The sequence below is a fragment of the Onychomys torridus genome, chromosome 13, assembly GCF_903995425.1.
Source record: "Onychomys torridus chromosome 13, mOncTor1.1, whole genome shotgun sequence".
Lineage (NCBI taxonomy): Eukaryota > Metazoa > Chordata > Mammalia > Rodentia > Cricetidae > Onychomys > Onychomys torridus.
The window spans coordinates 63110993-63137119 of NC_050455.1; the positions used below are offsets into that span (position 1 = coordinate 63110993).

General features: G+C 44.2%; 1 protein-coding gene and 2 non-coding genes across 3 annotated transcripts in view; 1 reads left to right on the forward strand and 2 right to left on the reverse strand.

Moving 5' to 3' along the window:
• Positions 1 to 8055: 8055 nt before the first annotated feature.
• Positions 8056 to 8134, reverse strand: LOC118595088. Its single transcript, XR_004946461.1, has one exon.
• Positions 8135 to 8228: 94 nt separating this feature from the next.
• LOC118595094 lies at positions 8229 to 8368 on the reverse strand. The gene has a single exon (XR_004946467.1).
• Positions 8369 to 8873: 505 nt separating this feature from the next.
• Positions 8874 to 26127, forward strand: part of Acaa2 (acetyl-CoA acyltransferase 2) — a 35853-nt gene continuing 18599 nt past the window's right edge. Inside the window, exons 1-2 of the mRNA XM_036204878.1 lie at positions 8874 to 8990; positions 20039 to 20205. Of these exons, the coding sequence (XP_036060771.1) occupies positions 8975 to 8990; positions 20039 to 20205 (183 nt within the window). The 5' untranslated portion in view covers positions 8874 to 8974. The remainder of the gene's footprint in view (positions 8991 to 20038; positions 20206 to 26127) is intronic.

Below are 26127 nucleotides of genomic sequence, written 5' to 3' on the forward strand. Positions count from 1 at the left end.
AGTTCAATTCCCGGCAACCACATGGTGGCTCACAACCATCTGTAATGAGATCTGGCACCCTCTTCTGTGTACATAATAAATAAATAAATCTTAAAAAAAAAAAAAAAAAAAAAGAAGCAGTGTCTCCCCAAACATATTTTTCTCTGCCTACACATAGTTTGAAACCATCATCCTCGCCTGGCCCCACCATCAACGGTTATGGCTCTCCTATCTCTGGTTGGTCAGGAGGTGCAAAGTTTCGCTAAATAAAAGCTTAGTAATTAGACAAACAGAGGGGATAACTAACCCTCTCTACAGCCTAAGGATCAACAGCTGCCGTTCTCCCAGAAGACAAGGGTTTCCACCAGAGTTGTATTTAACAATGCAGTGGTTGGTGAGCGTTTACATCTTCCCTATTTCATTGCAAACCTGGAGGGTGAAAAGATACCTTGTGAGAAACTAGTTTTTTTGTTAACATTTTTGTTCTGTGTGCTTTTTCCCTAGTACTGGGAATTGAACCCAGATCCTCAGGCATATAAGGAGAGCACTCCTCCCCTGATACCCCCTCAGCAATGGGTTCCCTTCCCCTTTTAAAGCCAGTTTTAAACACTTCCCAACTTGATGAAATCAATAATCTCTTTTAACTAAAATAAATGCAACACGCATTTGAACTCTGCTCTAGGTAGCTTTGCTTCTGAGTAGCTACAGTTCCATCATGTGCCTTTAGCAGTTGCTGGAATGATCGACTTACCACTTATTCCTTGAAGGAGTTGCCGTGGGAGGAACATAATGTTCAGTGTGGTAGCATCCTGTGGACTTCTGATTCATCTCATGAAGCAAGCACCTTAAAAACTAACCAAAACTCATACATCTACCATTTGTGTGTGAAGCATTATCGCATGGGCACTACCCACGTCCCTGTAGTAATGGGTATATTCCTACATGAATTAGTTGTCACTGAGGCAGACTCAAGGATGACATCTACACACATCCTCCCAGGCCACCCTAGCTGCAGTTAGAGAGGCAGCACCTGAAGGCTCACCTGGCAGATCATACCCAATGGTAGATTTTTCCCCTTTCCAGGAAACACATCATAGGAGCTACTTCCCCTGATTTTCCTTAGGATAAAATGTTAAGGCTCTTGTGAAAACTAGGAGTTTAGAGAATGTAGGTCCCTAAAATCTACCACTGATTTAACTATTAGAGCCCTAATGAATGCATTGAGGATTATGGCAACAAACTGGAATCCAATTCTTTTGCATAAACTAAATACTTCCCAAACATTTGATCACTATGATTAATTGGTTGTTAGATATGCTAGCCCAGGGCCTTTCATTTCTTATAACATTTGCAGCTGATTTATAAAGTTAATTTGGTATATGATGAGTCAAATAACCAAAATTTCCTTTTTTATACATTGGTCCCATAATCAGAGAATTATGGGGTGTAGAAAGTTAGAGGATAATGCCAATGCCAGACAAGATTGCTCTTTTCTAATGAACGTCATTGGACACTAGAAGTCGTCTTTTCTAAAGTAAGGATTGGGACAGCCAGATGGCTCATGGGCAAGAGTGCTTGCCAGGCAAGCCTGATGGCCTGCGTTCCTGCAATCCCAGAGCCCACACTGAAAGGTCTTTTGACCCACACACATGAGCCACGGCACATGTCTGCATTCACACACTGTAACTACAGCCCAACAAAGGGAATCAAGCAGATGGAATTAGCCTACTGTCTGAAATCACACTGTCCAGAAACAGCCAGATTTGGACATAACATTTCCAGTCAACTGGCAGCTAGAGAAAGGCCTGCCTCTCTGAGGGGGTTCACAAAATATTCAGGGGTAAATCTAATGTTGCAGAAGAAATAACTACTGGAAAATATTTTTTCATTTTGGACAAGTCTGTAAACTACAGCTTTGTTATAGAAAAGTGCTTATGTAATTATTCAGCTGTGGATAAAATTTTGTGGAAATAAATACTTTTGAATAAAGCAGTGTGCCAAATCTGAACAAAATCTAAAACAACAGCTTGACTAAAAGTAGTATTGGCTAAAGTCTAGTTTTGATTTTTTTTTTTAAAGATTTGTATCCATGTGTATATGCATATGTACCTGTATAAGTGTGTGCACACATATGTGGGGTGTGCACACTTGTGTTCTCAATCATTCTACCTATTTCTTCAATGCAGAGTCTCATCCCTGAACCTGGGGCCTCTGTTTCCTGTCATGCTGGAAGACCACAAGCCCCAGTGACTGTTTTAGCTTGGGTTTGCTGGGTCACCAGGCTTGTTACATGGGCACTGGAAACTGAAATCTGCTCCTCATAATTTTTGAGCAAGTGCTTTTAAGCCTAGCCATCTCTCTGGCCTCCATCTCTCTAGCTTCCTCAAGGTGTGTGTGTGTGTGTGTGTGTGTGTGTGTGTGTGTGTACACATATGTGTGCGTGTGTGTGTGTACACACCTGGCCCATGCCAGTCCATGTGAGGGGCCAGGGGAGGATGTTCAATGTCTTCCTCTATCTCTCTCTACCTTACTCCACTGAGACAAGGTCTCTCAATGGACTGGAAGATCACTATCAGGGCTAGAAAGCAAGCTGTCAATATCCACTCATCTCTGCCTCCCCAATACTGGGGTTACAAATATGCCTGTGCATCCAGCTTTTTGGTGCGTGATGTGTGTTTGAACTCGGGTCCTCCTACTCACACAGCAAATGCTCTTATCCAGAGCTACCTCCCTGGCCCCTATTTTTAATGTTTCCTTGAGAAACTTTATTCTGGAGCATAGGTTCAGTTATGCATGGCTGTTTAAGTCAGGGGTCAGTACACAGCCACCTCTAAGTTGGAGATGGGAGAGGGCTTGCTCTTGAACAGTAGTTCTCAACCTGTGGGTCATGATTCCATTGGAGGTCCATTGGAGGACCCCTTTCACAGGGGTCACCTAAGACCATTGGAAAAATTTACAATTCATAACGGTAGCAAAATTATAGTTATGAAGTAGCAATAAGAATAATTTTATGGTTGGAGGTCACCACAACATGAGGAACTATGTTGAAGGGTCACAGTATCAGGAAGGTTGAGAACTACTGGTCTAGAAGGTAACAAGATTTATTGAGCAATTAATCTAGAGCTATAGAATTCAAGGCAGTCTGGGCATTAGGAAAGACTAGTAGACTGATAAAACAGAATAAAGCCCAGAGACAAACCAAATAACTTGCATGTTTATGGTAGAGATGACATTAAGTTCATAGTAAAAAGTTTTGAGATCTCAGAAATAAATCATTTCCACTGATAAAAGGACACCACCATTTTGTCATCTGCATCCTATAAAGATCAAGATCTCAATGTCTTTTTGAATGTGAAAATTGACAAGCCCATTCTAAAATCTCTATGGAATAGCAAAAGCTCCTTGAAATGATGGGAAGTCTTTCCCTGGCAAGTTAGTATGTGACATTGGCATAGATTCAGAAAAACAGATCAATGGAGTAAAATAGACCAGTAACTAAACATTTGCCCAGAAACATGGAACTCCTACTTCCCAGGAAACAGCACCAAACTCAACTGGGAATTGGTAAAGGTCACATCCCCAGCCCTTCCCACACTTACAAAACAAGGCACCTCCATAAATGGATGATGGTCTCAGAGACGCATCACTAGGAACTGCTATCGAAATGAAGTGCTCACAGTAGGTGATGGTGTGGCTCAGAGATAGAAGGCATGCATAGCATGTACCAGACTCTGGTTTGGTCTCCAGCTCTGCATTTTAAAAAATGCTAATGTTCACAATGTATTAGTGAAAAGTTTCTCCAGAGGATGGAATCCTTTTCTCTGGCAACTGCCAGTAAAATACACGCTAAGGAAACCTTCACCTGGTCCCCCAAGCTAGGCCTGTAACATTTTACATGTCAAGCTGTATTTGCTCATGAAACCCTTACAAGCCAATGGCTGAGAAAGACAGGCAGCTCCAAATCTAGGACCTGGCTAAGGCCCACACGGTTGGTAGTACCAGAGAGACACATGATCTTCTAAAATACCAACACCAACAGTCACTGATGTGAGACGAAACAAGATGACTTTGTAAGTTCACCTAAGCACAGGAAAATGAAAACCATGGGATGCCAAGTGTCCCCATTACTATGAGGGACTGTTGCTTCTTCACAAAGTGTGGCTTTAGCCAAGCTCTAATCTTAGAGATTACACAGGCACTACACATTTCCTCAAAGACTGTATACAACAGTGTTCCCATATATTGTATTGCCCAAAGGCGACATGGCAGTCTTTCTTAGTTTGATTAAGTATGCTTATCTTGGACTACTTCCCTATTCTTTTGTTTTGAGACAAGTTCTCACTACATAACCTGGTTGCTCTTATACTTACTGATCCCCACCTCTAGACAGGAGCTCCTGCTTCTTTGGACCCTAACCAAACACCAAATCCTCACACTTTCTTGCCGAGATACCAGCCAATGCCCTGAGGTATGCCTTGGTGTGCACTGTCTATCTTAACATGAACATTAACTACAAGTATGTTTCAGAACCTGGCAGACTAAAAGACATCAAAACAATGTTGTCTTCTTCCACCAACGTTATTGCTTTACAGAATGACCTTGTATGCAAGGATGTACCAAGATTTACTCTGAGCTGTATTGCTACATGACATATTAACAAAGGCTTGTTGGAATCTGCAAATAGCTTGCAGACAAGAGAAGAAAAAACGCTTCCAACTCAAGTCTAAGACAATGCCTCCCAGCCACTGGAACTCATCAAGACAGGGTAAACTTAAAATAAGCAAGCTCTCAAATCAATGTCTACCACTTCATGTCTATAGTTTATTGCTTTATCCTTGTTTGGCAACTTGAATGTTCTAAAGAGCAGATATCTGCTGTAAGTAAAACCACAGGCAAGCTACTATCTGCCTCGTAATTTAAGTTCTCACCAAGGAGACAACTGTATGTACGTGCATAGCTTTCCACTTGCACTGTCACTTTTATTATTAAATATGTTTATTTATTAAAATTTTTTTCCATTTTACATACCAACCCCAGTTCCCCCTCCCTCCCACTCTGCCCCCATCCACTCCTCAGAGTGGGTAAGGCCTTCCACGGCAGTCAACAAAGTCTGGCATACCAGGTTGAAGAAGAGCCTAGCCCCTCCCCATTGTATCAAGACTGAGCAAGGTATCCCACCGCAGGGAATGGGCTCCAAAAAGTCAGTTCATGCACCTGGGATAAGTCCTGGTCCTGCTGCCAGGGTGTGTTTTCTTTATTTTCTCAATTTCAGTTTTCAGATCTTGGATTGTTTCCTTCCTCTGTTTAATTACTTTTTCTTGGCTTTCTTTGATTTCTTCCAATTTTTTGTTTGTTTTTTCTTCCATTTCTTTAAGGGAATTTTTTGTTTCCTCTCTAAGGGAGTTTTTCATTTCCTCTTTAAGGGAATTATTTCCTCTTTAAGGGAGTTTTTTATTTCCTCTCTAAGGGCCTCTATCATCTTCTTAAAGTCATTTTTAGGGTTGATTTCTTCTGTTTCTTCTGCCTTGGTATGTTCAGGTCTTGTAGGTGTAGAATCACTAGGCTGTGATGTTGTCATATATGTCTTCATGTTGTTGCCTGTGTTTTTGCACTAGCGTCTACTCATCTCTTCCCCTGTTCGGTGCAGGCAGTGTCTGTGTCTGAAGGTGCCTCTCTTGTTCTAATTGTTAGTCTTGGTTCACTAGGATTTCTTTGTTAAATTGGTGCTGTTGGTCTGATTCTGGTGATCTGGTTCAGTGGTTGGGTGTTGCCTTCTTTTGTGTTCTCAGGTCACGTTTTGGCCTTTCATGAACCCCTCAGCTGTTCTTGTTTCCTCAGACTGCAGACTATAGGTTTCTGATTCCTCTCCCAGATGGATTTCAGCTGAGTAGGGTAGTCTCAGCAACACCTCCAAGTTGTTGGGTTTCGCAGAATCTGCAGCTGGGCCCTGGGTTGGCCTCAGACAGTGTTCAGATCCGTTCTGGTCTCTTCCCAAGGAGATGGCTCCTTCCCCAGATGTTGGTATTAAAGGCGTCCTTGTCCCAAGCTCTTGATCAGGAGCTTGTTTTCATCAACTTCTCAGCAGATGGCAGCTCAGCTCCTGGTTTTTATTATAATTGCGTCTAGGCCGCTGGGCCCACCTGCCTCTGCAGCCCCTGACTTTTTTTTTTTTTTTTTTTTTTTTGACACAGGGTCTTAGGATGTAGTCCATGCTGACATGAATGGACTTACTGTCTTCCTCAGCCTCTCAATGCTGATTATAGGCAGGCATCACAAACTCACCAGCATACATCTGTTATAAAACTACTGCAGCTCCGAAGACCTTTGCTTGCTCTCCTCAGCTGCCAGGACTGTAACTTCTATCAGTCAATCAACATTGAGAGGAAAAGGAAAGGGGGAACTGTGTATGCATGGAAAAATGACTCAGAAAGAGAGGGAGAAGGGGGGACCAGAGCTGGACAGTTCCGAGATCCTGGGTAATCTCAACAGCAGAATTTACAGATTTACAATGGCCTTAATTTCCAATTTTATGTTAGCACTACATCCTTCCCTCCAAAATTAACTACAGAAAGAGATAACACTGCATTTCTAAAAACATTGGAAGCTAAACCTGTAAGGACACATTAATGCTATCTCAGAAGTCCCTTGTCTAGGCTCCTATGTTACAGTTTGAAAGGCATAGTTGTTAGGATCCTGCCCTCACTCCTGCACATGCGCAGCTCGGGGTCTTGTGTCTTATGTCATCAGGGGCACTGGAGGCTACATACACACCTTAAAAACCTGGATGCAGCCCTCTGCTCTCTCTCTCTCTGCTTCCTCTACTCTCTGCTCTGCTCCTACCATCTCTCTCTCTCCCTCCCTCCCTCCCTCCCTCTCTCTCTCTCTGGTAGTCCTGGCCATGACACGAGACTTTTCTGCCAGTAACCACCACCACCACGACCAATTATCCTTTCAATAATTGTTAAAGATGTACCTGCCTAAATAACTACTTAACTACTTTAGAGAGACTTATAAGTAATTTTGTAGCTCAGTTGAAGGATACCTCCCTCCCTTCTGTGAAGTGTTAAGCCTCCAGAAGAAATGGGAAAATAACAGATTATAACAGGTTTTCATTCCTCGGTAATTTTTGCCGTTTGTTTTCTTTCTCGATACTGCTTATTTGCATCTTGTTTCCCGCGTGACTTTAGTTGCAGATATTGCAACTAAACATTTCCCTGCATAACTACAAACAAAACAAAAGCCAGTCTTTTATTTTGGACTTGTCAGCTGTGATTAGATTCAGGTGATGGGGGAGGGGGGGACTCCTACATAAATGAGTTATGTCCTCGTCACAGCAAGGGAGTCCATGGTCTCCTGCTTGGTGATTCTAAGTTTCATCGTTTGGTTAAGCTAATGCCTCAGTTCCTTTTCTGACACTGAAACTACAGATATACACATACCTGTTTGAGTATATACTAACTTTTCACACTGATTTTATCAGGGCCTATTCAGGTAATTTATAATTCCAGTCAACAGTAAACCCGGAAGTCCCTCTCAGTGGTGACTTGGAAGGCAAATGAAAAGAGTCGTTTGTTCACAAACCACTGCATGAAAACTCCTAAGGGAACTGTAAATAAACATGTGTGCTGAAGTTTTCTCGGCGTTAAGAAAACGTCATTTTTTTTTTAAATATGGTTTTAATGGGTAGACGTAAAATAGCAAACAGTAGGTTCCCTGCACGAAACTTTCCACATTTCAGTATTCCTGAAAGTTTTCACGAGAAATGATTAGGTTAAAGTCGTGCGTGGAGGAGTGTGCCTTTAATCCCAGCATTTAGGGCGGATCTCATGGTTCGAGGATAGCCTGGTCTACAGGGCGAGTTCCAGAACAGCAGGAAACCCTGTCTCAAAAAAAAAAAAAAAAAAAGGAGAGAGAGAAAAAAAAGATTAGATTAAAAAGGCACTCCCCACTACAAGGGAGTGGGCGAAACACACACAAAGCTGGCCTGTGAGCAGGCAGTGGCTGAGGCGTTAACACACGGCAGCAACAGCGCCCCACGCCCGGTCCCCCCTCTCTGCCCACCGCCGCCGCATCGCCTGGCCTCAGTGTTCGCAGCACACTCCATCACCTGGTTCCCAGAACTCAGATTGCGCAGTGGGCTCGTCATCATCGGCAGGGCTCGCAGCAGGCGGCGTGGGTATCCCTAAACCTGCAACCCTCCCCTGCCCCAGCCTCACCTCCCCCTCGGCCCCTCACCCCTCAGCTCCCCGCGCCAGGTCCCCCGGCCCCATCACCTGCCACGTTTTCATAATCCTCTCAGGCTCCAGACCAGCAGCGCCGGCCACGTGAGGCCTGATCATATAAGGAAAATACCTCGGGCTCACTCGGGGCTGGGTCGGGGACCCAGGCGCGCCCTGCTCTACCGCATTTCCCCTTCCTTCTCCAGACGCCCCAGCTACCCGCGGCCGGAACCCCCTAGCCCAGCCCAGGCCTCCGCCATCTGACTGCGCAGGCGCAGGGGCCGCCAACCTCTCCGCGCCGCCGCCAGCTCCGCCCCTGCCGTCGGCCGCGCCCCTGCCGTCGGCCACGCCCCTGCCGTCGGCCACGCCCTCTGCCATCGGCCCAGCCTACTTCCCGCTGGGGTTGGGGAGGGGGGTGATGGATGTGGTGGCAGGGGGCGTGTCTTGGAGCCAATCAGTCTTGTTCTGCAATGCACGTTCCTGGAGATGGATGGAGCGAGCAGGGTTTTTTAGCAGCCAGATGGGTGTGTGTGGCCGAGGTCATCCCCTGGTCCCCAGGGGAGGGGCGCGGGGCACCCGTAGCACAGATTAGGATAACCTTGACCCTGGCAGAGCAGGGAGGGAGCTGGAGGAGGGGGACGGGGGTGGTGGGGAATGTAGGGGAAAGGGCAGGGGCGCGGCCTCGCGGGGCGCCGCCCACACTCTTAAGGCTGGGCTAGGGCGGGTGATCGGGCGTCGCCGAGACACCCCTGCGGAGTAACCCAGTTGAATTCACCATGTCGCTGCTACGAGGTGAGCCCAGCGCCCTTGGTGATCCCCGGCCGGGCTTCGGCTTTTGGGCTCTGCAGGCAGGCCGAGGTGGCGGGTGCAGGCCATTCCCCGGGCCGGGGTCGGGGTGGACATGGTTTGCATTGAGGAGGAAACTCCGTAGAAGGCACGAGCGACGGCGGTTTCGGTGCCGTTTGCAGCCGCGTACAGACTGGAGACCAGGATTGGCTATATATATATGCTCCTGACCTTGGAGGTCACAGGCGTGGTAGTGAATTCTTTCTCTGCAGGAAAACGAGGTGACGCCAGACACACGAGATGGTCTGGGGCAGAGCAGATGTGCCCTTGAAGCCCAGAGGTCTGGTCTCAGCCGCGCGCGCGTGGGGGCTGGGGGAAGGGATAATATTCCCCAAGAGGCTTCAGAGAACTTCCACTGGGGTGCCCTGATCGCTCGAAACAATTGGTAGTGGTCTGCTTGAAACTCTGCCTCTCTCCTTTCCTCTTCCGTTCCTTTAGTGTGAGCGACTGCAGACAACCGCGGGCCCTCAGTACATAATTGCAGGGTTATTGTTTTCAGAAATTCCACACCCCTTTTCATAGCAACTCATGACCAGAAATGGAACTTTAACTTAAACACACAAGTCGCTGTTGACCATGAGAGTGAAGGAATACATATCAAATCCCTGAGGCAGGAGAAGACTTCACGTGATCCAAAAACCATGTTGGTGCAAATACAACGTGGACTCTGTGCAGGAGTTATCATAAACCCAGGGTAGGCAATGCAAGCATTTCATACGGGGAGGGCAGTCTGGTATCTACTCTGTCTTGATTTCCTCTCAGCTCTGGTGCTGCTTTTAAAAATAAAGGACGGAAGCAAGAACTTTGACTTAGGACGGGCGTTTTGGCGACAGATAGACTGTGATGGGTAAATATAACGGGAATGTCAAGTGACAAGAAGTTCAGTCTTATGGAACTTTACTATGGCGATACCCTTTGCGGGGAAATTGGGGAAGAAAAACTTGGAACGATTGAGGATTCGTTTTAGGTGAAGTTTTTGATACCCAGGAAGTACATGAGGGGAGATGTCAACGGATACTGGTCAGTGGGATCTAGGAATCAGAGGGGCCTAAGAGACACATGACTGAACGAAGTGCAATGTGGATATTCTGGGACAAAATGCAGTGTATCCGTGTTGCCATGCTTTTCTGATCATACAGGTTCCTTTGAAATTTTAACAAATCTATTGAGGAAAGGTTGTGAGCCATGTCTGTGTTATGGAAATAAAAAGGTGTGTGTGTGTGTGTGTGTTTTAGAGGGTGTGTAAATATTTTTCCAATTCCCTGTCTTCCAACTAGGACATGAATATCCAGAAATGTAAGTGATGGCCTGTCACAGGTAGGGAGTGGACATGAGCAGGAAGAACCCAAGCCTTGAACCTGAGGTGGTTATTATTGTGGGCTAGTTAGAAGACCTCACAAGATGAGGCTCTGCTCTCAATTTGCTGCCAACTACCTCTGAAACTAGTGAGGAAGAAGGGCCATAGATAGGACTGAGTGCTGTGAGGAAAAGACACATTTGAGTGGGAATATAACAAGCTTTAGAAATAATTTCCAACGGTTCTCCAACTTGCTAATGCTTCTTTAATACAGCTCCTCAGGCTGGGGTGACCCCCCAACCAGAAAATTATTTTCCTTGCCACTCCATAACTGTAATTTTGCAGCTGCTATGACTCATGATGTAAATATCTGTTTTCGGATGGTCTTAGATGACCCCTGTGGAAGAGTCCTTCTCAAAGGGGTGGTGACCCAGACCCACAGGTTGAGAAACAGTTAACACCTGTCCACTGTTAGGCAAGAGTTCTACTGTTCCATAGCTTTCCTGGGAAGGTTCAGGACTCCTCAGGCAAGCAGGCAGGGCTGCCAACTTGAAACTAGTGAATGACTTGCAGTTTTCCTGCATTTTCCTTGGTTGTTGATGGTTGTCCCACAAGAGAACTTACGTAGCAAAGTTCACATGCAAGTCCATATAATTCATGTTTTCCCTTGAGACTGGCTCTGAAGGTCTCTTTCCTGTATTAAGGGGTTTGTTGTTGTTGTTGTTGTGATTTTTGGCATCTGAATTCTCAGAGCATTTTAGAATTTAATTGATATTAAGGATTTCTTTAGACCTTTAAATATCCACATATTGGCTTAGTATTGAAATGGCTTATGAAATAATCCTGTAAAGTTTCACATCCCACATTATTTTTTAAATAGTTGAACTAATATAGTAAATAGTTGAACTAATATAGTTAGACTGACCTTTCTAGTCTGGGATCACCAGGTAAAGAGCAATAATACAGATGAAAGGGAAGTTTGTGGGTTTTTATTTCCCCACATTCTTTTTTGTTGATATCACTTATTTTACAACTAGTACTGCACTGTTTGGGTTGTGGCAAATGGGAAAGATTAGCTGTGAAAGGGACTTTTGAAGAAACAGGAAATTAGCCTCCATTGTTTCTGCAAGGTCATCTGTGATCATTCCATCTTCCATGTCCATAAAATTCCCTTGCTGTAGGGGCTGGAGAGATGGCTCAGTGGTTAACAGCATGTACTGCTCTTGTAGAGAACCTGAATTTTGGTCCCGGCACCTCCATCAGGTGGCTCCTAACTACCTGTACCTCCTGCTCAGCCCACTGCCCTTCCGGCTTCTAAGGGCACTGCACTCACTTGCATCACCCCCTTCTCTCTATCTCTCACTCTCTCTCTCTTTCTCTCTGTCCATATATATGTGGGTGTGTAAATCATAAATATATATATATTTGTTTGTTTTTAATTCCTTGTTTCGGGATTTCAGAAGTTTCACAGTGATGTGCCAGGGTGTGTGAGGAAGGTGTATGTGAAATGTTTATTCTGTTTTGGCTTCACTAACTTTGAACCTACAAATTTAAATTTTACCAAATTTAGAGAATTTACATTTAGTATTTCTTCAAATTGTTTTCTTCTGATTCCTTTTTGTCTCTCTGATACCATAACTGCTGTAGGTCCTGAGTTTCTACTCACTTTTTTCCCCACTTTTCTCATGATAGACTTTTGTTGAGCAGTTTGGAATTTACAGAATGTACAGCACATTACTATATGGCAGTTCACCTAATTGTTAACATCGTTAGTGTGGTACAGCTGGGTTTTGTTGTTGTTGTTGTTTTGATTGGTTAGTTGGTTTGGGGATTTTGGTTTTTGTTTTGTTTTGTTTTTCTGGGGTTTGTTGGTGGTGGTTTTGGTTTTGGGGTATGGGTGTGGGTGTGGTTTGTTTTGTTTTGTTTTTTTCTGAGACAAAGTTTCTCTATGTAGCCACTGACTGTCCTGGAGCTCACTCTGTAGATGAAGGTGGCCTCAAACTCAGAGGTCCACCTGCCTCTGCCTCATAAATGTTGCTGGGATTAAAGGTGTGTACCACCATGCTGGGTTTATTGGGGTATGTTTGTTACAATTGATTAGCTAATACTGACACGTTGTTATTTACCAAGGTCCATAATTTGTGTCAAGGTCCACACTTTGTTCAACTCAGTGCTTTGAGTTGAACAAATGTATACATGACATGTGTCACCAGCATAGTGCAGAGAAAATTTTTGGCCTAAAAATCCCATGTCCCACCTATTCACCCTTTGCCAAGTGCTCATCTTTGTACTGTCTCTGCAGCTTTGCCTTTTCCAAATACTGTATACTAAGAACATACAGTGTGTGGCATTTTCAGACTGACTTCTTTTCACTTAGCAGTGTGTACAAAAGATTCCTTATTTTATTGCCAAATAAAATTCCATTTTATATATGACACTTTATCACATATTGAAGAGCATCTTAGTTGCTGCCATGTTTTGACAAACACAAACAACTGTGTGTAAACTTTCAAATCTCTTGGGGAAATACAAAGGCTCAGAATCACTAGAGCAGGTGGTTAAGATATGTTTTTGTATGAAATTGTTGAACTGTATTCCAAAGTATATTATCTTGTCTTCCACTGACAACAAATGACTTCCTGTTGCTACAGGCCTTACTAGTTAGTATTTGGTGGTGTCAGTATTTGGATTTTAGCCATGGGACGGTTGTGTGGTTGTAACATTGTTTTAATTTACATTAATGACCTCCAGTGTGGAGCTTTGCAGATACTTGTCTGCCATCTCAGTGTTTTCTTTGATGAACTGTTTGTTCAGATCCTTTGCCCAGTTTTTAAAATACATTTTCATTAGTTCTTTAAGAATTTCTTACAATTGTATTTAGATAACTTTCACCCCTACTCTTCCCTCAAGCTCCTCCCAGATTCACACCCCACTTCCAATTTCATGTCCTCTCTTCCCTCTTTTGCTTTTTGAACAACCGCCAAGTCCCATTTGTGCTGCCTGTAACTTGTGGGTATGGGGCCATGGACCAAAGTGTGATCAACCTACCAACAGCTGCACTGTGGTGAGCTGAATGAGGGATGTCCCCACTAGGTTCACGTGTTTAAACGCATAGTCTCTAGTCAGGGAGATTGTGGGAGGTATAGCCTTGCTGGAGGAAGTACATCACTCAGAAGTAGGCATTGAGAGTTTATAGCAGTGGTTCTCAGCCTTCCTGATACGACCCTTTTATACGGTTCCTCATGCTGTGCTGACCCCCAACCGTGAAATTATTTTCAGTGCTACTTCATAACTATAATTCTTCTACTGTTATGAATCATAATGTAAATATCTGATATGCAGGATATCTGATGTGCGACCCCCATAGGGGTCACGACCCACAGGTTGAGAACCACTAGCATAGAGCCTTGCCGCTGCCGCCCCCCCCCCCCTTGCAGTTCGCCTTGTTTGCTTCCTGCTGCCACTTCCTGCTGTGAGTCTCCACCATGATGGACTCTTATCCTTCTGGAACCGTAAACCAAAATAAAGTCCTCCATAAGTTGCCTTGGTCGCGGTATTTTATCACAGCCTCAGAAGAGCTATACACACCCTTAGAGAAAACTGGCTCTCCCTCCCTTAGAAACCATCAGCTGTCAATCAATAGCTCCTCAGGGGCGGGAGCTTCTGAGCCCCTCCCTTCTTCATGCTAGAATGTTGCCTGGCTGGTTCTTGTGGGACGCAATCTCCGCTGCTGTGAGTTCACGAGGACAGTGGTCCTGTCATGTCCAGAAGACACTGTCTCACACTGGTCCTCCCTGGCCTCCGGTTCTTACAGCCTTTCAGCCTCCCCTTCCACATCAGTCCCTGGGCCTTGCGGGAAGGGTAATAGAGATGTCTGCTCTGTGGCTGAGCACGCCAGAGACACCTCACTGCACCTGAGCCAGTTTCGAGCTTCTTCATTAACCACCATCCTCCGCACAAGGAAGCTTCTCCAAAGAGGTCTGGGAGGCACACTACCTTATGGACATGGAGATGGGGGTTTAGAAGGCAGCTTGATGTTATGTCCATTTAGCAAACAGTCGGTTCCCCCCTGGGGCCTGTGAGCTCAACTATAGGTTCTTGGACAAATTTGTAGGAGCAGACATGAGTTTCCCCCTGTGGAGCAGGCATTAAATTCAGTCAGAAAGCAGTTCATTACCCTCCAAAACACTTGTCACTGTTGTGCCTGTGGGCATGTCTTACTGTGTGGGTCCCAGGAACTGAACTCAGGTCGTCAGCCTTGGAAGTAAGCACCTTTACCCACTAAACCATCTCGCTGACCCTAATTTTTAATTGTATTTCGGATACAGCCAATGAAACAGTGTGGAGACTGGATTCTGTTTTCTCCATAATGAATACCGACCACAAATTGGTTGACAGTGTTTCCCTGCATGCTAAGGTCAGATTGCAAACTGTCTTTCCCTGCAAGACGTACACGTACAGGTCCACGCACAGTGTTTTAGCCACGGTCTCTTGTAATTTGCCCATTTGTGTGTAACTAAGGCTGAGCTATCTGGGTTGGGCACTCAGGTACAGCTTGGTTTCTTTCTCTCTCCTTTGCCCTCCCTCCCTCCCTCTCTCCCTCTCCAGTGGGTATTGCTGTGAACCCTGTCCTCACTGGGATTGTATACCTGGTTTCTAGCCGTGCAGCATGACTGGCTAGCCCTCCAGTTAGACACTATATAAGTAAGCTAGACACTCACTCTCTGTTGGTCCTCTCTTCTGCATACCCGCTTTTCTCCTTGCCTGCCTAGATTTCTTCATTTCCCAAAACCTGAAGCAGGAGGAATGTGAGTTTGAGGCCAAATGTGGACTACATAGCGAGGGCTTTTCCCCCTACCCACAAAAAGAAGACCAAGAAGGAAGGAAGGAATTATAAGACTTTTTACAACAAGTTTGTATTTCAGTTTTAACTGTAGTTAATTTCTGGACATTATACTACTGTTATTATCTGAGTAGCAACAGTTTGTGTTTTATGTATTACACAGAGCAGATCAAGTTTACCATAAGGCATTTTCAATCTGTTTTTGATTCCTGCTTTGAGAAACTCTCTGTGTAAGGGAATGTGGGGGAATGTGTTCAGACAAATCTGCTCAGCTCTTTACACACCCAGCATTCAGGTGCTTGTGAAAGGCCGTGAACATTATTGGTGCATCGGATGCCATTTGTTCTGGTGACTTTATATCATCTTCAGTTTTTTGTTGTTATCTGTGAGAGGATTGGTCACATAGGAGCATACTGGAGCCAAAAACAGAGTTAGAACCAATGAAATGAGGAAGCCAGCATTGGAAGGAAAGAAGACACTTATAGAGAGGTAGGGTGGGGGACCGATCACATGGGTCAGTTGAGGAACTGTTTGCTGTACAAGCATGAGACCCCGAGCTTGATCCCAGAATCCACCTGTAAAAAAACAGGCATAGTGATGTGTACCTGTGACCTCAGTGCTGGGCAAGAAAAGATAGGCAGGCACATGGGGCTCACTAGCCAACCAGCCTCGGTAAATGAGCTGGGTAAAGTAAGAGAGACCCTGTCTTTAAAAAGATGACTGTCACCTAGGGAACAATGCCCGAGATTGACCTCTGGCCTCTACACACACATGTGCACACACTCACACAGAAGCACACACAGACATATGAGTAATAAAAATAGGCAGAGACTGTTGACAAAGGAGGACATTTGCAAATAGGAGGCCATGGTGGCTCAGGGTAGCCCAGCTACCAGAACAAACTACTTCCCAAACACCAATAATATTCATAGTCTTCCCTGAACAGCCGGATGAATCTATAAAGAGCTGCATGGGTCTGTCTCATATTAAAGCTACACATATTCCCCCACATTCTCTTAGACTGTAAGTTTCTCAAAGTAGGAATAAAAAGAGACTGAAAAATGTTAAGCTAAATTTAGTTTGTTCTGTGTAAGAGGTCATACATTTAAATTGTTGGTACTCAGGCAACAGTGGTATAATGTTTGGATATTCTTAATTATAGGTCACTATTTCAATAGAAAGCTCTTATAATTCCTTCCTTTCTTCCCTCCTCCTGTCCTTCATTGCTGGTGGGGATGGGGAAACACACACACACACACACACACACACACACACACACACACACACACACACACACACACAGATCTCACTATGTATGTAGTTCACGTCAGCCTCAAACTCAGTTTCTCTTGTTTCTGCCTTTCCCAAGCCTGGGATTAGAGGCCTGTGCTCCTGTGCTCTTTCTTACACAGTACCTGCCCTGTGTGTTAGCTGTCCACACTCACAGTTCCTGCCCTGTGTGTTAGTTGTTCACACTCACAGTACCTGCCCTGTGTGTTAGCTGTCCACACTCACGGTACCTGCCCTGTGTGTTAGCTGTCCACACTCACAGTATCTGCCCTGTGTGTTAGCTGTCCACACTCACGGTATCTGCCCTGTGTGTTAGCTGTCCACACTCACGGTATCTGCCCTGTGTGTTAGTTGTTCACACTCACAGTATCTGCCCTGTGTGTTAGCTGTCCACACTCACAGTATCTGCCCTGTGTGTTAGCTGTCCACACTCACGGTATCTGCCCTGTGTGTTAGCTGTCCACACTCACAGTTCCTGCCCTGTGTGTTAGCTGTCCACACTCACGGTATCTGCCCTGTGTGTTAGCTGTCCACACTCACGGTACCTGCCCTGTGTGTTAGCTGTCCACACTCACAGTACCTGCCCTGTGTGTTAGCTGTCCACACTCACGGTTCCTGCCCTGTGTGATTGCTTTACACTTCCCTCTTATAGTTCTTAGGAAGATCTCAGGAAGTCATCAGCTCTCTCCTGCATGGTAGGCACATTATGAATGTTAATACAAGTGCTAACCAGGGTTCCCACTGCTCAACCCCAACCCCAGCAAGAATGCTTTCTGTTTACCTGGGGAAAGAATTAAGTCTGGGGTGTTCCTTAGAATAGCCAACTGCAGGTGAATTTCATGTGTAGATGGTGACAAAATCTGCCCATTTTGTTGCACAGTAAAAGATGACAATAGCCGAAGTTACAGTTCAGGACTTTGGAAATTTGTCATTCAAGTCATCCTGTGACTCCAGATGCAGTGGCATGTGGAAGTCATTCAGTGCTCCATATGTTCGAGACATCGCATATCAGTCTCTTGTGGTGATGTATTGTGTCCCCCAATAAAATTCATCTGAGGATCAGAAGGAAAAGCCAGCCACTATAGTAAACATAGAAGTCAGGCAGTAGTAGCACACGCCTTTAATCCTAACATTCAGGAGGCAGGGATCCATCTGGATCTCTGTGAGTTTAAGGCCACAATGGGAACAGAGCCAAGCATGGTGGCACATACCTCTAATCCCAGTACTAACCATAGAGGTCTGGAGGTCTGTACAGACAGACAGGAAGTGACAGAGCTGGGCAGGAAGAGGAAGTGATATAGCTGGACAGGGAGAGCAAATGATATAGCAGAACAGAAAGGCATATAGGTGTGGGTATATAGGAAGTAGGTCTCTTTGGAGACTGAGGTGTTGGTGAGGTGAGGTTAGCTTGTGGCTTTTCCTATTTCCCTTGTCTCTCAGATTTTCACCCCTATATCTGGCTCCATGGGTTTTTTGTTTTGTTTTGTTTTGTTTTTTAATTTAATAAGACCATTTAGCAATTCGTTTACATTCTCTCTTGGGATTCATATGGATAGAAGTGGGGTTGGTTTATCCAAATCAGCTTAGCATGGAGAACAGTAAAGGCTGCCATGCAGCACAGAACTAGGATGTGGTCATCATATAAAGATTGTCTTTGTATATCACCTTAGTCACTTCTCCAAAAAGTTGATCTTGGGGAATTTCCATACCTCTAGCCCTACATTGTTGTTCTATAGTCTTAGCCTCCTCTTTCTACCAGGTTCTCCATTGTAACTGTGGACCAACCTCTAGGTCAGCTGTAACCAGTTCTTTCCAGTACTGGGGGATAATTCTATTAGAAGTTGATTATGGGTTTAACATCTGCTTTACAAATGGAGAATGCATACCATATGATACTATAGCTTCTTTAATTCTCCTCAAATCTAACATTTCTGCAGGAGTCCAGTTAGCTCATACACAGCCTTGAGCATTTGACTGTTCCTATAAGGTTACCAGGTAAATCAATGTTTACTGTTTGAAAACCTTAGGCTGTTTCTCTGTAACCATATAATTCAATGGTAAGATAGGTTCACCTTTAAATTCTTCTGTCTGGGTCTGAATTTCTCTATGATGTGTTTTAACAAGTTTTTCTAAAACTTTTATCTTGGCACTCAAATTTACTAACCTTTTTAATGATAAAACAAAAATGACCAAATAATATTCATAATTGACGTTACATAAATCCCATCAACATTAATTATCATTTAATTGTTCTATTTTCAACTGCCTAATGTGTTATCAGACAGAGACCAAATTCCCTCCATTGTAAAAATGTTAAAAAAAAAAATCTCTTTTAACTAATTTCTCCCTTTAAGATATCTTAATTGACTCACTAAGTCTGCCAACTGCATAGAACAGTAGAAGCCCAAGGGAGTTTCAAGGCAGCTACCTAGTGTGGTAGCAATAGGAGATGGGGATCCAAAGAGAGCCCACCACCCACTAGGAGAGAAGAAATGAAAGATCCAGCCATCTGGGCACAGGTGGTTAGGGACTCCATTCCGGGCCATGTGGGGTGGAGACTCTGGCCACATGCAGCTCAGGCTTGAGCCAGGGCCTGCAAGGCCACAGGCAAGCGGCTTTTTTGTGAATTTGTGCCACAAACATTGGGGCACCAGATGTAACATGAATTGCTAAGTGGTCTTATTAATAAAAAAAAAAAACAAAACCTGGAACAAGATATTAGGGTGAAAGCTGAAAGATCAGAGAAGCAGAAAGAAGCCAGCCACATTCTTACTGCTAGGAAATCCTCAGCCAAGAGAGAGCTACTTCCTGTATACTCAGGCCTGTAAAACGTTGCCCTGACATCTTACTTCCTCTTTCTGCCCAGATCTATCACTTCCTGTCTGTCTGTCCAGACCTCCAGACCTCTATGGTTAATTAGCACTGGGATTAAAGGAGTGTGCCACCATACCTGGCTCTGTTCCCAGTGTGACCTTGAACTCACAGAGATCCTCCAGGTGGATCTCTGCCTCCCAAATGCTAGGATTAAAGGAATGTGCTACCACTGCCTGTCCTCTGTGTTTAATATAGTGACTGGCTTTTTCCTCTGATCTCAGGCAAGCTTTATTGGGGTGCATAAATAAAATATAAGCACATGTGTCTGTCACGCTGCTTTAGATGGTGGAGTATTCCTTATTATTGAAAGTTCTTTAGTGGAAGTAAGAAAGAGCCTCTTAACAGGAATGTCCCAGAAGGAGTTTTTATGAGGTGAGTCGTTAACCTCAAACGTCTTTTGAGGACCTTCTAGGGTGCCCTCTCGTTTGGAGATTCTTTGTTTTGGCATAGAAAAAAGGCATGTCAGTTTTCAAATGTTTCCAGTGTTGTAAACAGTAAGAATGTTGGCTAAGGGAATTTATTATGTGGTTCTTGGACCCTGTGATGGTTCTATGCATTATTAGATGACAGAGATCTTCAGTTACCTAACTGGAAATTGTCCTTTACCATGAAATTTCACGAAAAATAATTTGAACATAGGGGATGCTAACTAACTTGTGACTGCTTGCATATCTCTCCTCCGTGCATCAGGTGTGTTTATCGTGGCTGCTAAGCGAACACCCTTTGGAGCTTTTGGGGGTCTTCTCAAGGACTTCTCTGCTATTGACTTAACTGAATTTGCGGCCAAGGCTGCCCTGGCTGCTGGTAAAGTCCCACCGGAAACCATTGACAGTGTCATCGTGGGCAATGTTGCACAGGTTAGTGGGGGAGAGCTGGATAGTCACGTTTATTACTTTCTTTGATCATTTTCTGAAAATACCTCCTTTACTGTGTCAGCATGACATTTGTAACTTTGGTCATCCTCTGGCTCTAAGGGTAATAATAGCATGGCAACATCCTCTCAGACATAGCACAAAGCAGCATGTGCCCTGTCTGACCTGGAATGCATTTCAACACTGCTTTTTGGTTGTTGTTGTTTTTGTTTTTTTTAATTTTATGTGTATATGTTTTCCCTGTGTGTGTGTGTGTGTATGTGCACCACATGTGTCTCTGGTGGCCATGGGGGTCAGGAGAGGGCATCAGATCTCTTGGAATTGGAGTTAGTAATAGTTGTGAGCCACCCTGGATGGCTGAAACTAAACCCAGGTCCTCTGCAAGAGCAGAGTGGCCAGTGCGCCTACCCACTGAGCCCCTCTCCAGCCTTTCCTCAATGCTTCTCAAAAAGCAGACTCACTGGGTTTACGAGAAGGAAGTTAGCTTTCTCGATGTACTGCTAAAGGAAGGATACCTGCCAGCGTCCCATCACTGAGTCCAAAATGTCACCTTTGGTGGAGAAAAGGTCTGTATTGATTCATGGTTTCAGAGGTTTGGGTCCATAGTCATTTCCTCTCTTGTTTTCAGCTAGCGGCCACCAAACACATCCTGAGAGGAGCGTGGGCTGGAGAAGGCCTGTTTCACTTTATGGTAGCCAGGAAGCGAAGAGAATGGGGTGGAGGGCCAGGGCTCTAATCTGCTCTCTGAGGGCATGCCCCCAGTAACTGATTTTCTCTCACCGGCCCTACCTCCTAAAGGATCCACCACCCCTGAGTACCATTAGCCGGAGATCAGGCCTTTCACAGACACCCCTTGGGGGACATTCTAGATCCATTTACAGCAGGAAGGAGCAGGCCCAAGCCATGTAGTATACCTCAAATAATCTCTTCTACTTTCTAGGAGACTAACTTCAGGATTTCTTGTGGAAATGAGCACACTCCTTACCCTCTATCTTGACATTTGTTATCTACAAAACAGATCATCTATACGAAGATGATTGAAAGCTGTCTGTTCCTTCAAAGTATACAACCATTTAACTGGCTACCTATTGTCTTAGGGTTTTATTGTTGCAAATAGACCATGATCATGGCAACTTTTATTTAAAAAAAAAATTAATTAGGGCTGGCTTACATTTCAGAGGTCAGGTCCATTTTCATCGTGGTAGGAAGCATGGCGACACATAGGCAGACATGGTGCTGGAGAGGTATCTGAGAGTTCTACATCTGGATCAGCAGGCAGCAGGAAGAGGGAGTGACATGGGGCCTGGCTTGAGCGCTTGAAACCTCAGAGCACACTCTTAGCGATACATTTACTCCAACAAGGCCACACCGTCTCTAACAAGGCCATAGCTTCCTAAAGTGACACTCCCTGAGCCCATGGGGGCCATTTTTCATTCAAATCACTGTAGTAAAAGTATTTTAGCTGTTATGAGTAAGGCATCCAAAATGGACCAAAAGAAATCATAACTAAACACAGACGTGTGTGTGTGTGTGTGTGTGTGTGTGTGTGTGTGTGTGTGTGTGTAGGCATGCACATGTGGGCCTATGTATATGCATTCTATGTATTTCTAAGATGCTTTAGCCATTGTGACAAATATCTGAGCAAAACAACTTAAGGGGAAAGGATTTTGTTGTTGTTGCTGTTTTTGCTCTGTTTAGTTTTTCGAGACAGGATCCCTCTAACATAGCCCTGGCTGTCCTGGAACTCACTATGTTGAACAGTCTGGCCTCAGACTCACAGAGATCTGCCTCCTCTGCTAGGATTAAAAGTGTGCACTGTTATGCCTGGCTGGAAGGATGTCTTTTGGATCATATTTCAAAGACCATGGTTCATACTAAGTTGACTCCATTGCTTTCTGCTTTCAAGCCTAGGGCTGAAGGGAGAGAAAGAGGGAAGTTGTTCATCTTATGGCAGCCAGGAAGTAAAAGAGGAAGAGGAAGTGGAAAAGTAATCTACTTCCTCCAGCCAGACCCCACCTACTAAAATTTCTGTTCTCTCCCAAAATAGGCTTTGGCACACAAGCTTTGCAGGGCATTTCATGTTCAAACCCTGTCAGATGCCAGTGATGTGAGCTCTACCAAATCAGAGAGGACAGTGGTGGGGACGGACAGGTGCTCTACCAAATCAGAGAGGACAGTGGTGGGGACGGACAGGTGCTCTACCAAATCAGAGAGGACAGTGGTGAGGACGGACAGGTGCTCTACCAAATCAGAGAGGACAGTGGTGGGGACGGACAGGTGCTCTACCAAATCAGAGAGGACAGTGGTGGGGACGGACAGGTGTGAGGCCTTGGATTTAGACTCTTTTCTGTCCACCCGATATTTACAGATGCAAAGAAGGCAATGTCATTTTATATTTTCAATTTTGCCTACTGAGACCAAACTATTTTATTTTTTATTTTTTTAAAAGATTTATTTCTTTATTATGTATACAGAAGAGGGTGCCAGATCTCATTACAGATGGTTGTGAGCCACCATGTGGTTGCTGGGAATTGAACTCAGGACCTCTGGAAGATCAGCCGGTGCTCTTAACCTCTGAGCCATCTCTCCAGCCCTCAAACTATTTTAATAATTAATCTTTCTTTTTTTTTTTTTTTTTCGAGACAGGGTTTCTCTGTAGCTTTGGAGCCTGTCCTGGACTAGCTCTGAAGACCAGGCTGCCCTCGAACTCACAGAGATCCACCTGCCTCTGCCTCCCGAGTGCTGGGATTACAGGTGTGCGCCGCCACCACCCAGCTAATAATTAATCCTTAATATTAGCTCTTCCTCCTTCTTTTTTTGTGATTAAAGAAAACATTAGAATAAAGTTGAAATAAACTACATTAGGTTTTGGGTCTTCCTAGAATTTATTTCAGGAAGATTTATTCCTTCTAACACCCTACTGTTGTCCCCCAGTGTCAGTGGAATCTCTCAAGTGTTCCTAGGAAGTCATAATGAATAGTGTCAGCTTCACTGATACATAGTATCAGTAATAAATAATACCAGTTTCTTTGATAAATAGTGTCAGTCATAAATAGTATCAGTTCAATGTGTTTGAGCGTCTATTCCTAAAATCAATATTATCACACACACACACACACACACACACACACACACACACGGACAGAAACTCGTAACTTACATGTGCTAAGCAAGTGCTCTACTACCGAGCTGTACCCTCACCCTCCCCCCACCTCGCCTCCACCCCTTCCCCCACTACCCCAACCCTGGTACTAGGGCAGAAACTTGTGACTCATGTCTGCTAAGCAAATGCTCTACTACTGATCTGCACCCTTAGACATTTCTTCACTTTTTGTATTGAAACGAGATCTCACTAATGACCCAAGCTAGCCTTACACTTACTGTGCAGCCCATCCTGGTCTTGAACTTGCCATCCTCCTGCCTCAGCCTCCTGAGTAACTACAATTGTAGACTTGTACCACCAAGCCCAACTCTCTCTTTTATTGCTTTATTATTACTCAGTTGGACAAGGCAGTCTAGCACAGTCACGCTTTGAGTGCCCATTTCCAAACGTCTAGTTCTGTGTTCTCCCTCTTACTCTAAGCTTTACCAGCAGTCTTAAATGTTTCTCTCAGTATTCTAACTGACTTCAGAGCCCTTCTGTAAGGGCACTTGGAGAAGATCTCCCAGAAAGGAAAGTGATTCTCAGAAAAACAGCAGCCCAAGTGGGGGTCTGGTTTCTGTGCATCATGCAGGAGGGCCACACCAGAACACGCAGAGGCAGGACTATATTAGCACATTGGTGAAGGTCTGCAGAATTAGTCTTTATTCAGTCGGACTCAGAATTAGCCTATTCAATCAAAATTACTCTGCCTCTACCTCTGCAAAGACATGCAAAATCCACTTGCAGATGACTCTTCCCATGTGATGAACACAGAGGTGGCTGCATCAAAGGCCATGATGCCTGGGAACTGCAGAGTCTACACTCCAGTCTCCTGACTTTCTGGCCCAATATTCTTTCTATCACCTCAAATTACTGTGTGTGATTTTTCTTCTTAAAAAAAATCTTATTATAGGATCTGGGGAGATGACTCAGTGCTTGCTAGAATTTGGATCCCCAGTACCTATGGAAATGGTAGGTGAGGCAGAAATGGGATCCCCTGAGCAAACTGGCAACTTAGACTAGACAATCATTGGGGCTCCGCATTCAAGAAATCGATACTACCTCAATAGGTAAGGTGGACATTGATTTTGGAAGATACCCAATGTCAACTTCTGGCCTCTATATGAGTACACATGTACACATATACCACACATATATACATATTAAAGTAAACCACTTTATTTTGCTAATAGGTAAATACACACAATAAAATATTTTAAGAGAAATAACTACCAACAGACCTGGGGAAAAGAATATCAATTGACTAAAATACATTAAAAAGAATTGATTTGTAAAATAAGATTATTTCCCCCTAAATGACAAAATAGTCAGCATATTGGCTGATGCTGTTAAGACCTCCTTCCCCTTCCACCAAACATTTTAAACCATTGATCCTTAAGTGTTGCAGGATATTTGATCACACTGTGAACCCTGAGATTGTGTTATTTACTAGAAAAACCTGTTTCCAGTTATGGCTAGCACACATCTTTAATCCATGAGCTTCCTGTTTGAATACTGTAAACAGGATTAAATAAAGTCAACCATAAATCAAGAGGCCGAGCAAGCAACCAGTTGACAGGAAGTGAACATAGGATTATTAAGAAAAATCCATAGAGAGTTAAGAGGGAGCCAGGAGGACAGATAGAGAGATGCACAGGAAGTAGAAGGGAGGAATGTTGAGTTTGGGAGATTTCTGGGCCAATGGCAGAGGAGGCAGGTCAGCTGGGTGATTTCTCTGCCTCTCTGAGCTAGCAGGCTTTGACCCCAGTGTTGTGGTTTGCTTTTTAGTCTTTTTGGGGGCCTGCCACCTAGCTCCCAGATAAATCATACTTGGAGGCTTATTCTTAATTATGAATGCCCAGCCTTAGCTTGGCTTGTTTCTAGCCAGATTTCCTTAAATTATCCCATCTATCTCTATTCCTGTATACCTTTGTTTCTTACTCTGTGGCTTGCTGGATAGCTGGCCCCTGGAGTCCTCCTCCTTCTCTGGCTATTTCTTCCTTCTTCCTCTTCTTCCCAGATTTCTCCTATTTATTCTATCTGCTTGCCAGCCCTGCCTATCCTTTCTCCTTCCTCACCATTGGCCATTCAGTGCTTTATTAGCCCATCAGGTGTTTTAGACAAGCACAGTAACACAGCTTCACAGAGTTAAACAAACGCAACATAAACAAAAGGAACACACCTTAAAATAATATTCCATAACACCCCACCACCTGGCTCCCAAGTCTTTATTGAAAAAAAATCAAATGATTGAGATTTTGTTAAAAACAACACATAAGTGTGCAAAATTTGTTGAATTTAATTTGAAAAATTTCAAACCTCTACAAAAGAATAGTGTAGTGAATGCCCTAAAACGTCTACTGTTATGGACCAGGGACCAATTCTTCATGTTTACTGCATTTATTTGATCTTTTCCTATAATAAAAGGTAATCAAAGATCCCCAACTGTGTGTTCATCTGTCTCTGCCCTAAATTGCACTTCTCAGCATGTTTCACCATAGGACTATTTCGATGCATTGAAAAATCACTGCTGCTGCCAAGGGCCTACCTCTAGCCTTTCTGGTCAGGAGCTTGCATACAGCGATGCTAACAAAGCTTCTGGAAACTTCCTAGCATATAGCCAAGGTTGAAAACCATTGTCTAGATACTTCCTCATCTCTGAGATAACCTCTTTGATTTATAAATAGATCTAATTATTGTAAACTGTTACAAATTTCCATCTTATATTAGAGGACTTACTAGGTAAATTTCCTAAGTAGAAGGAG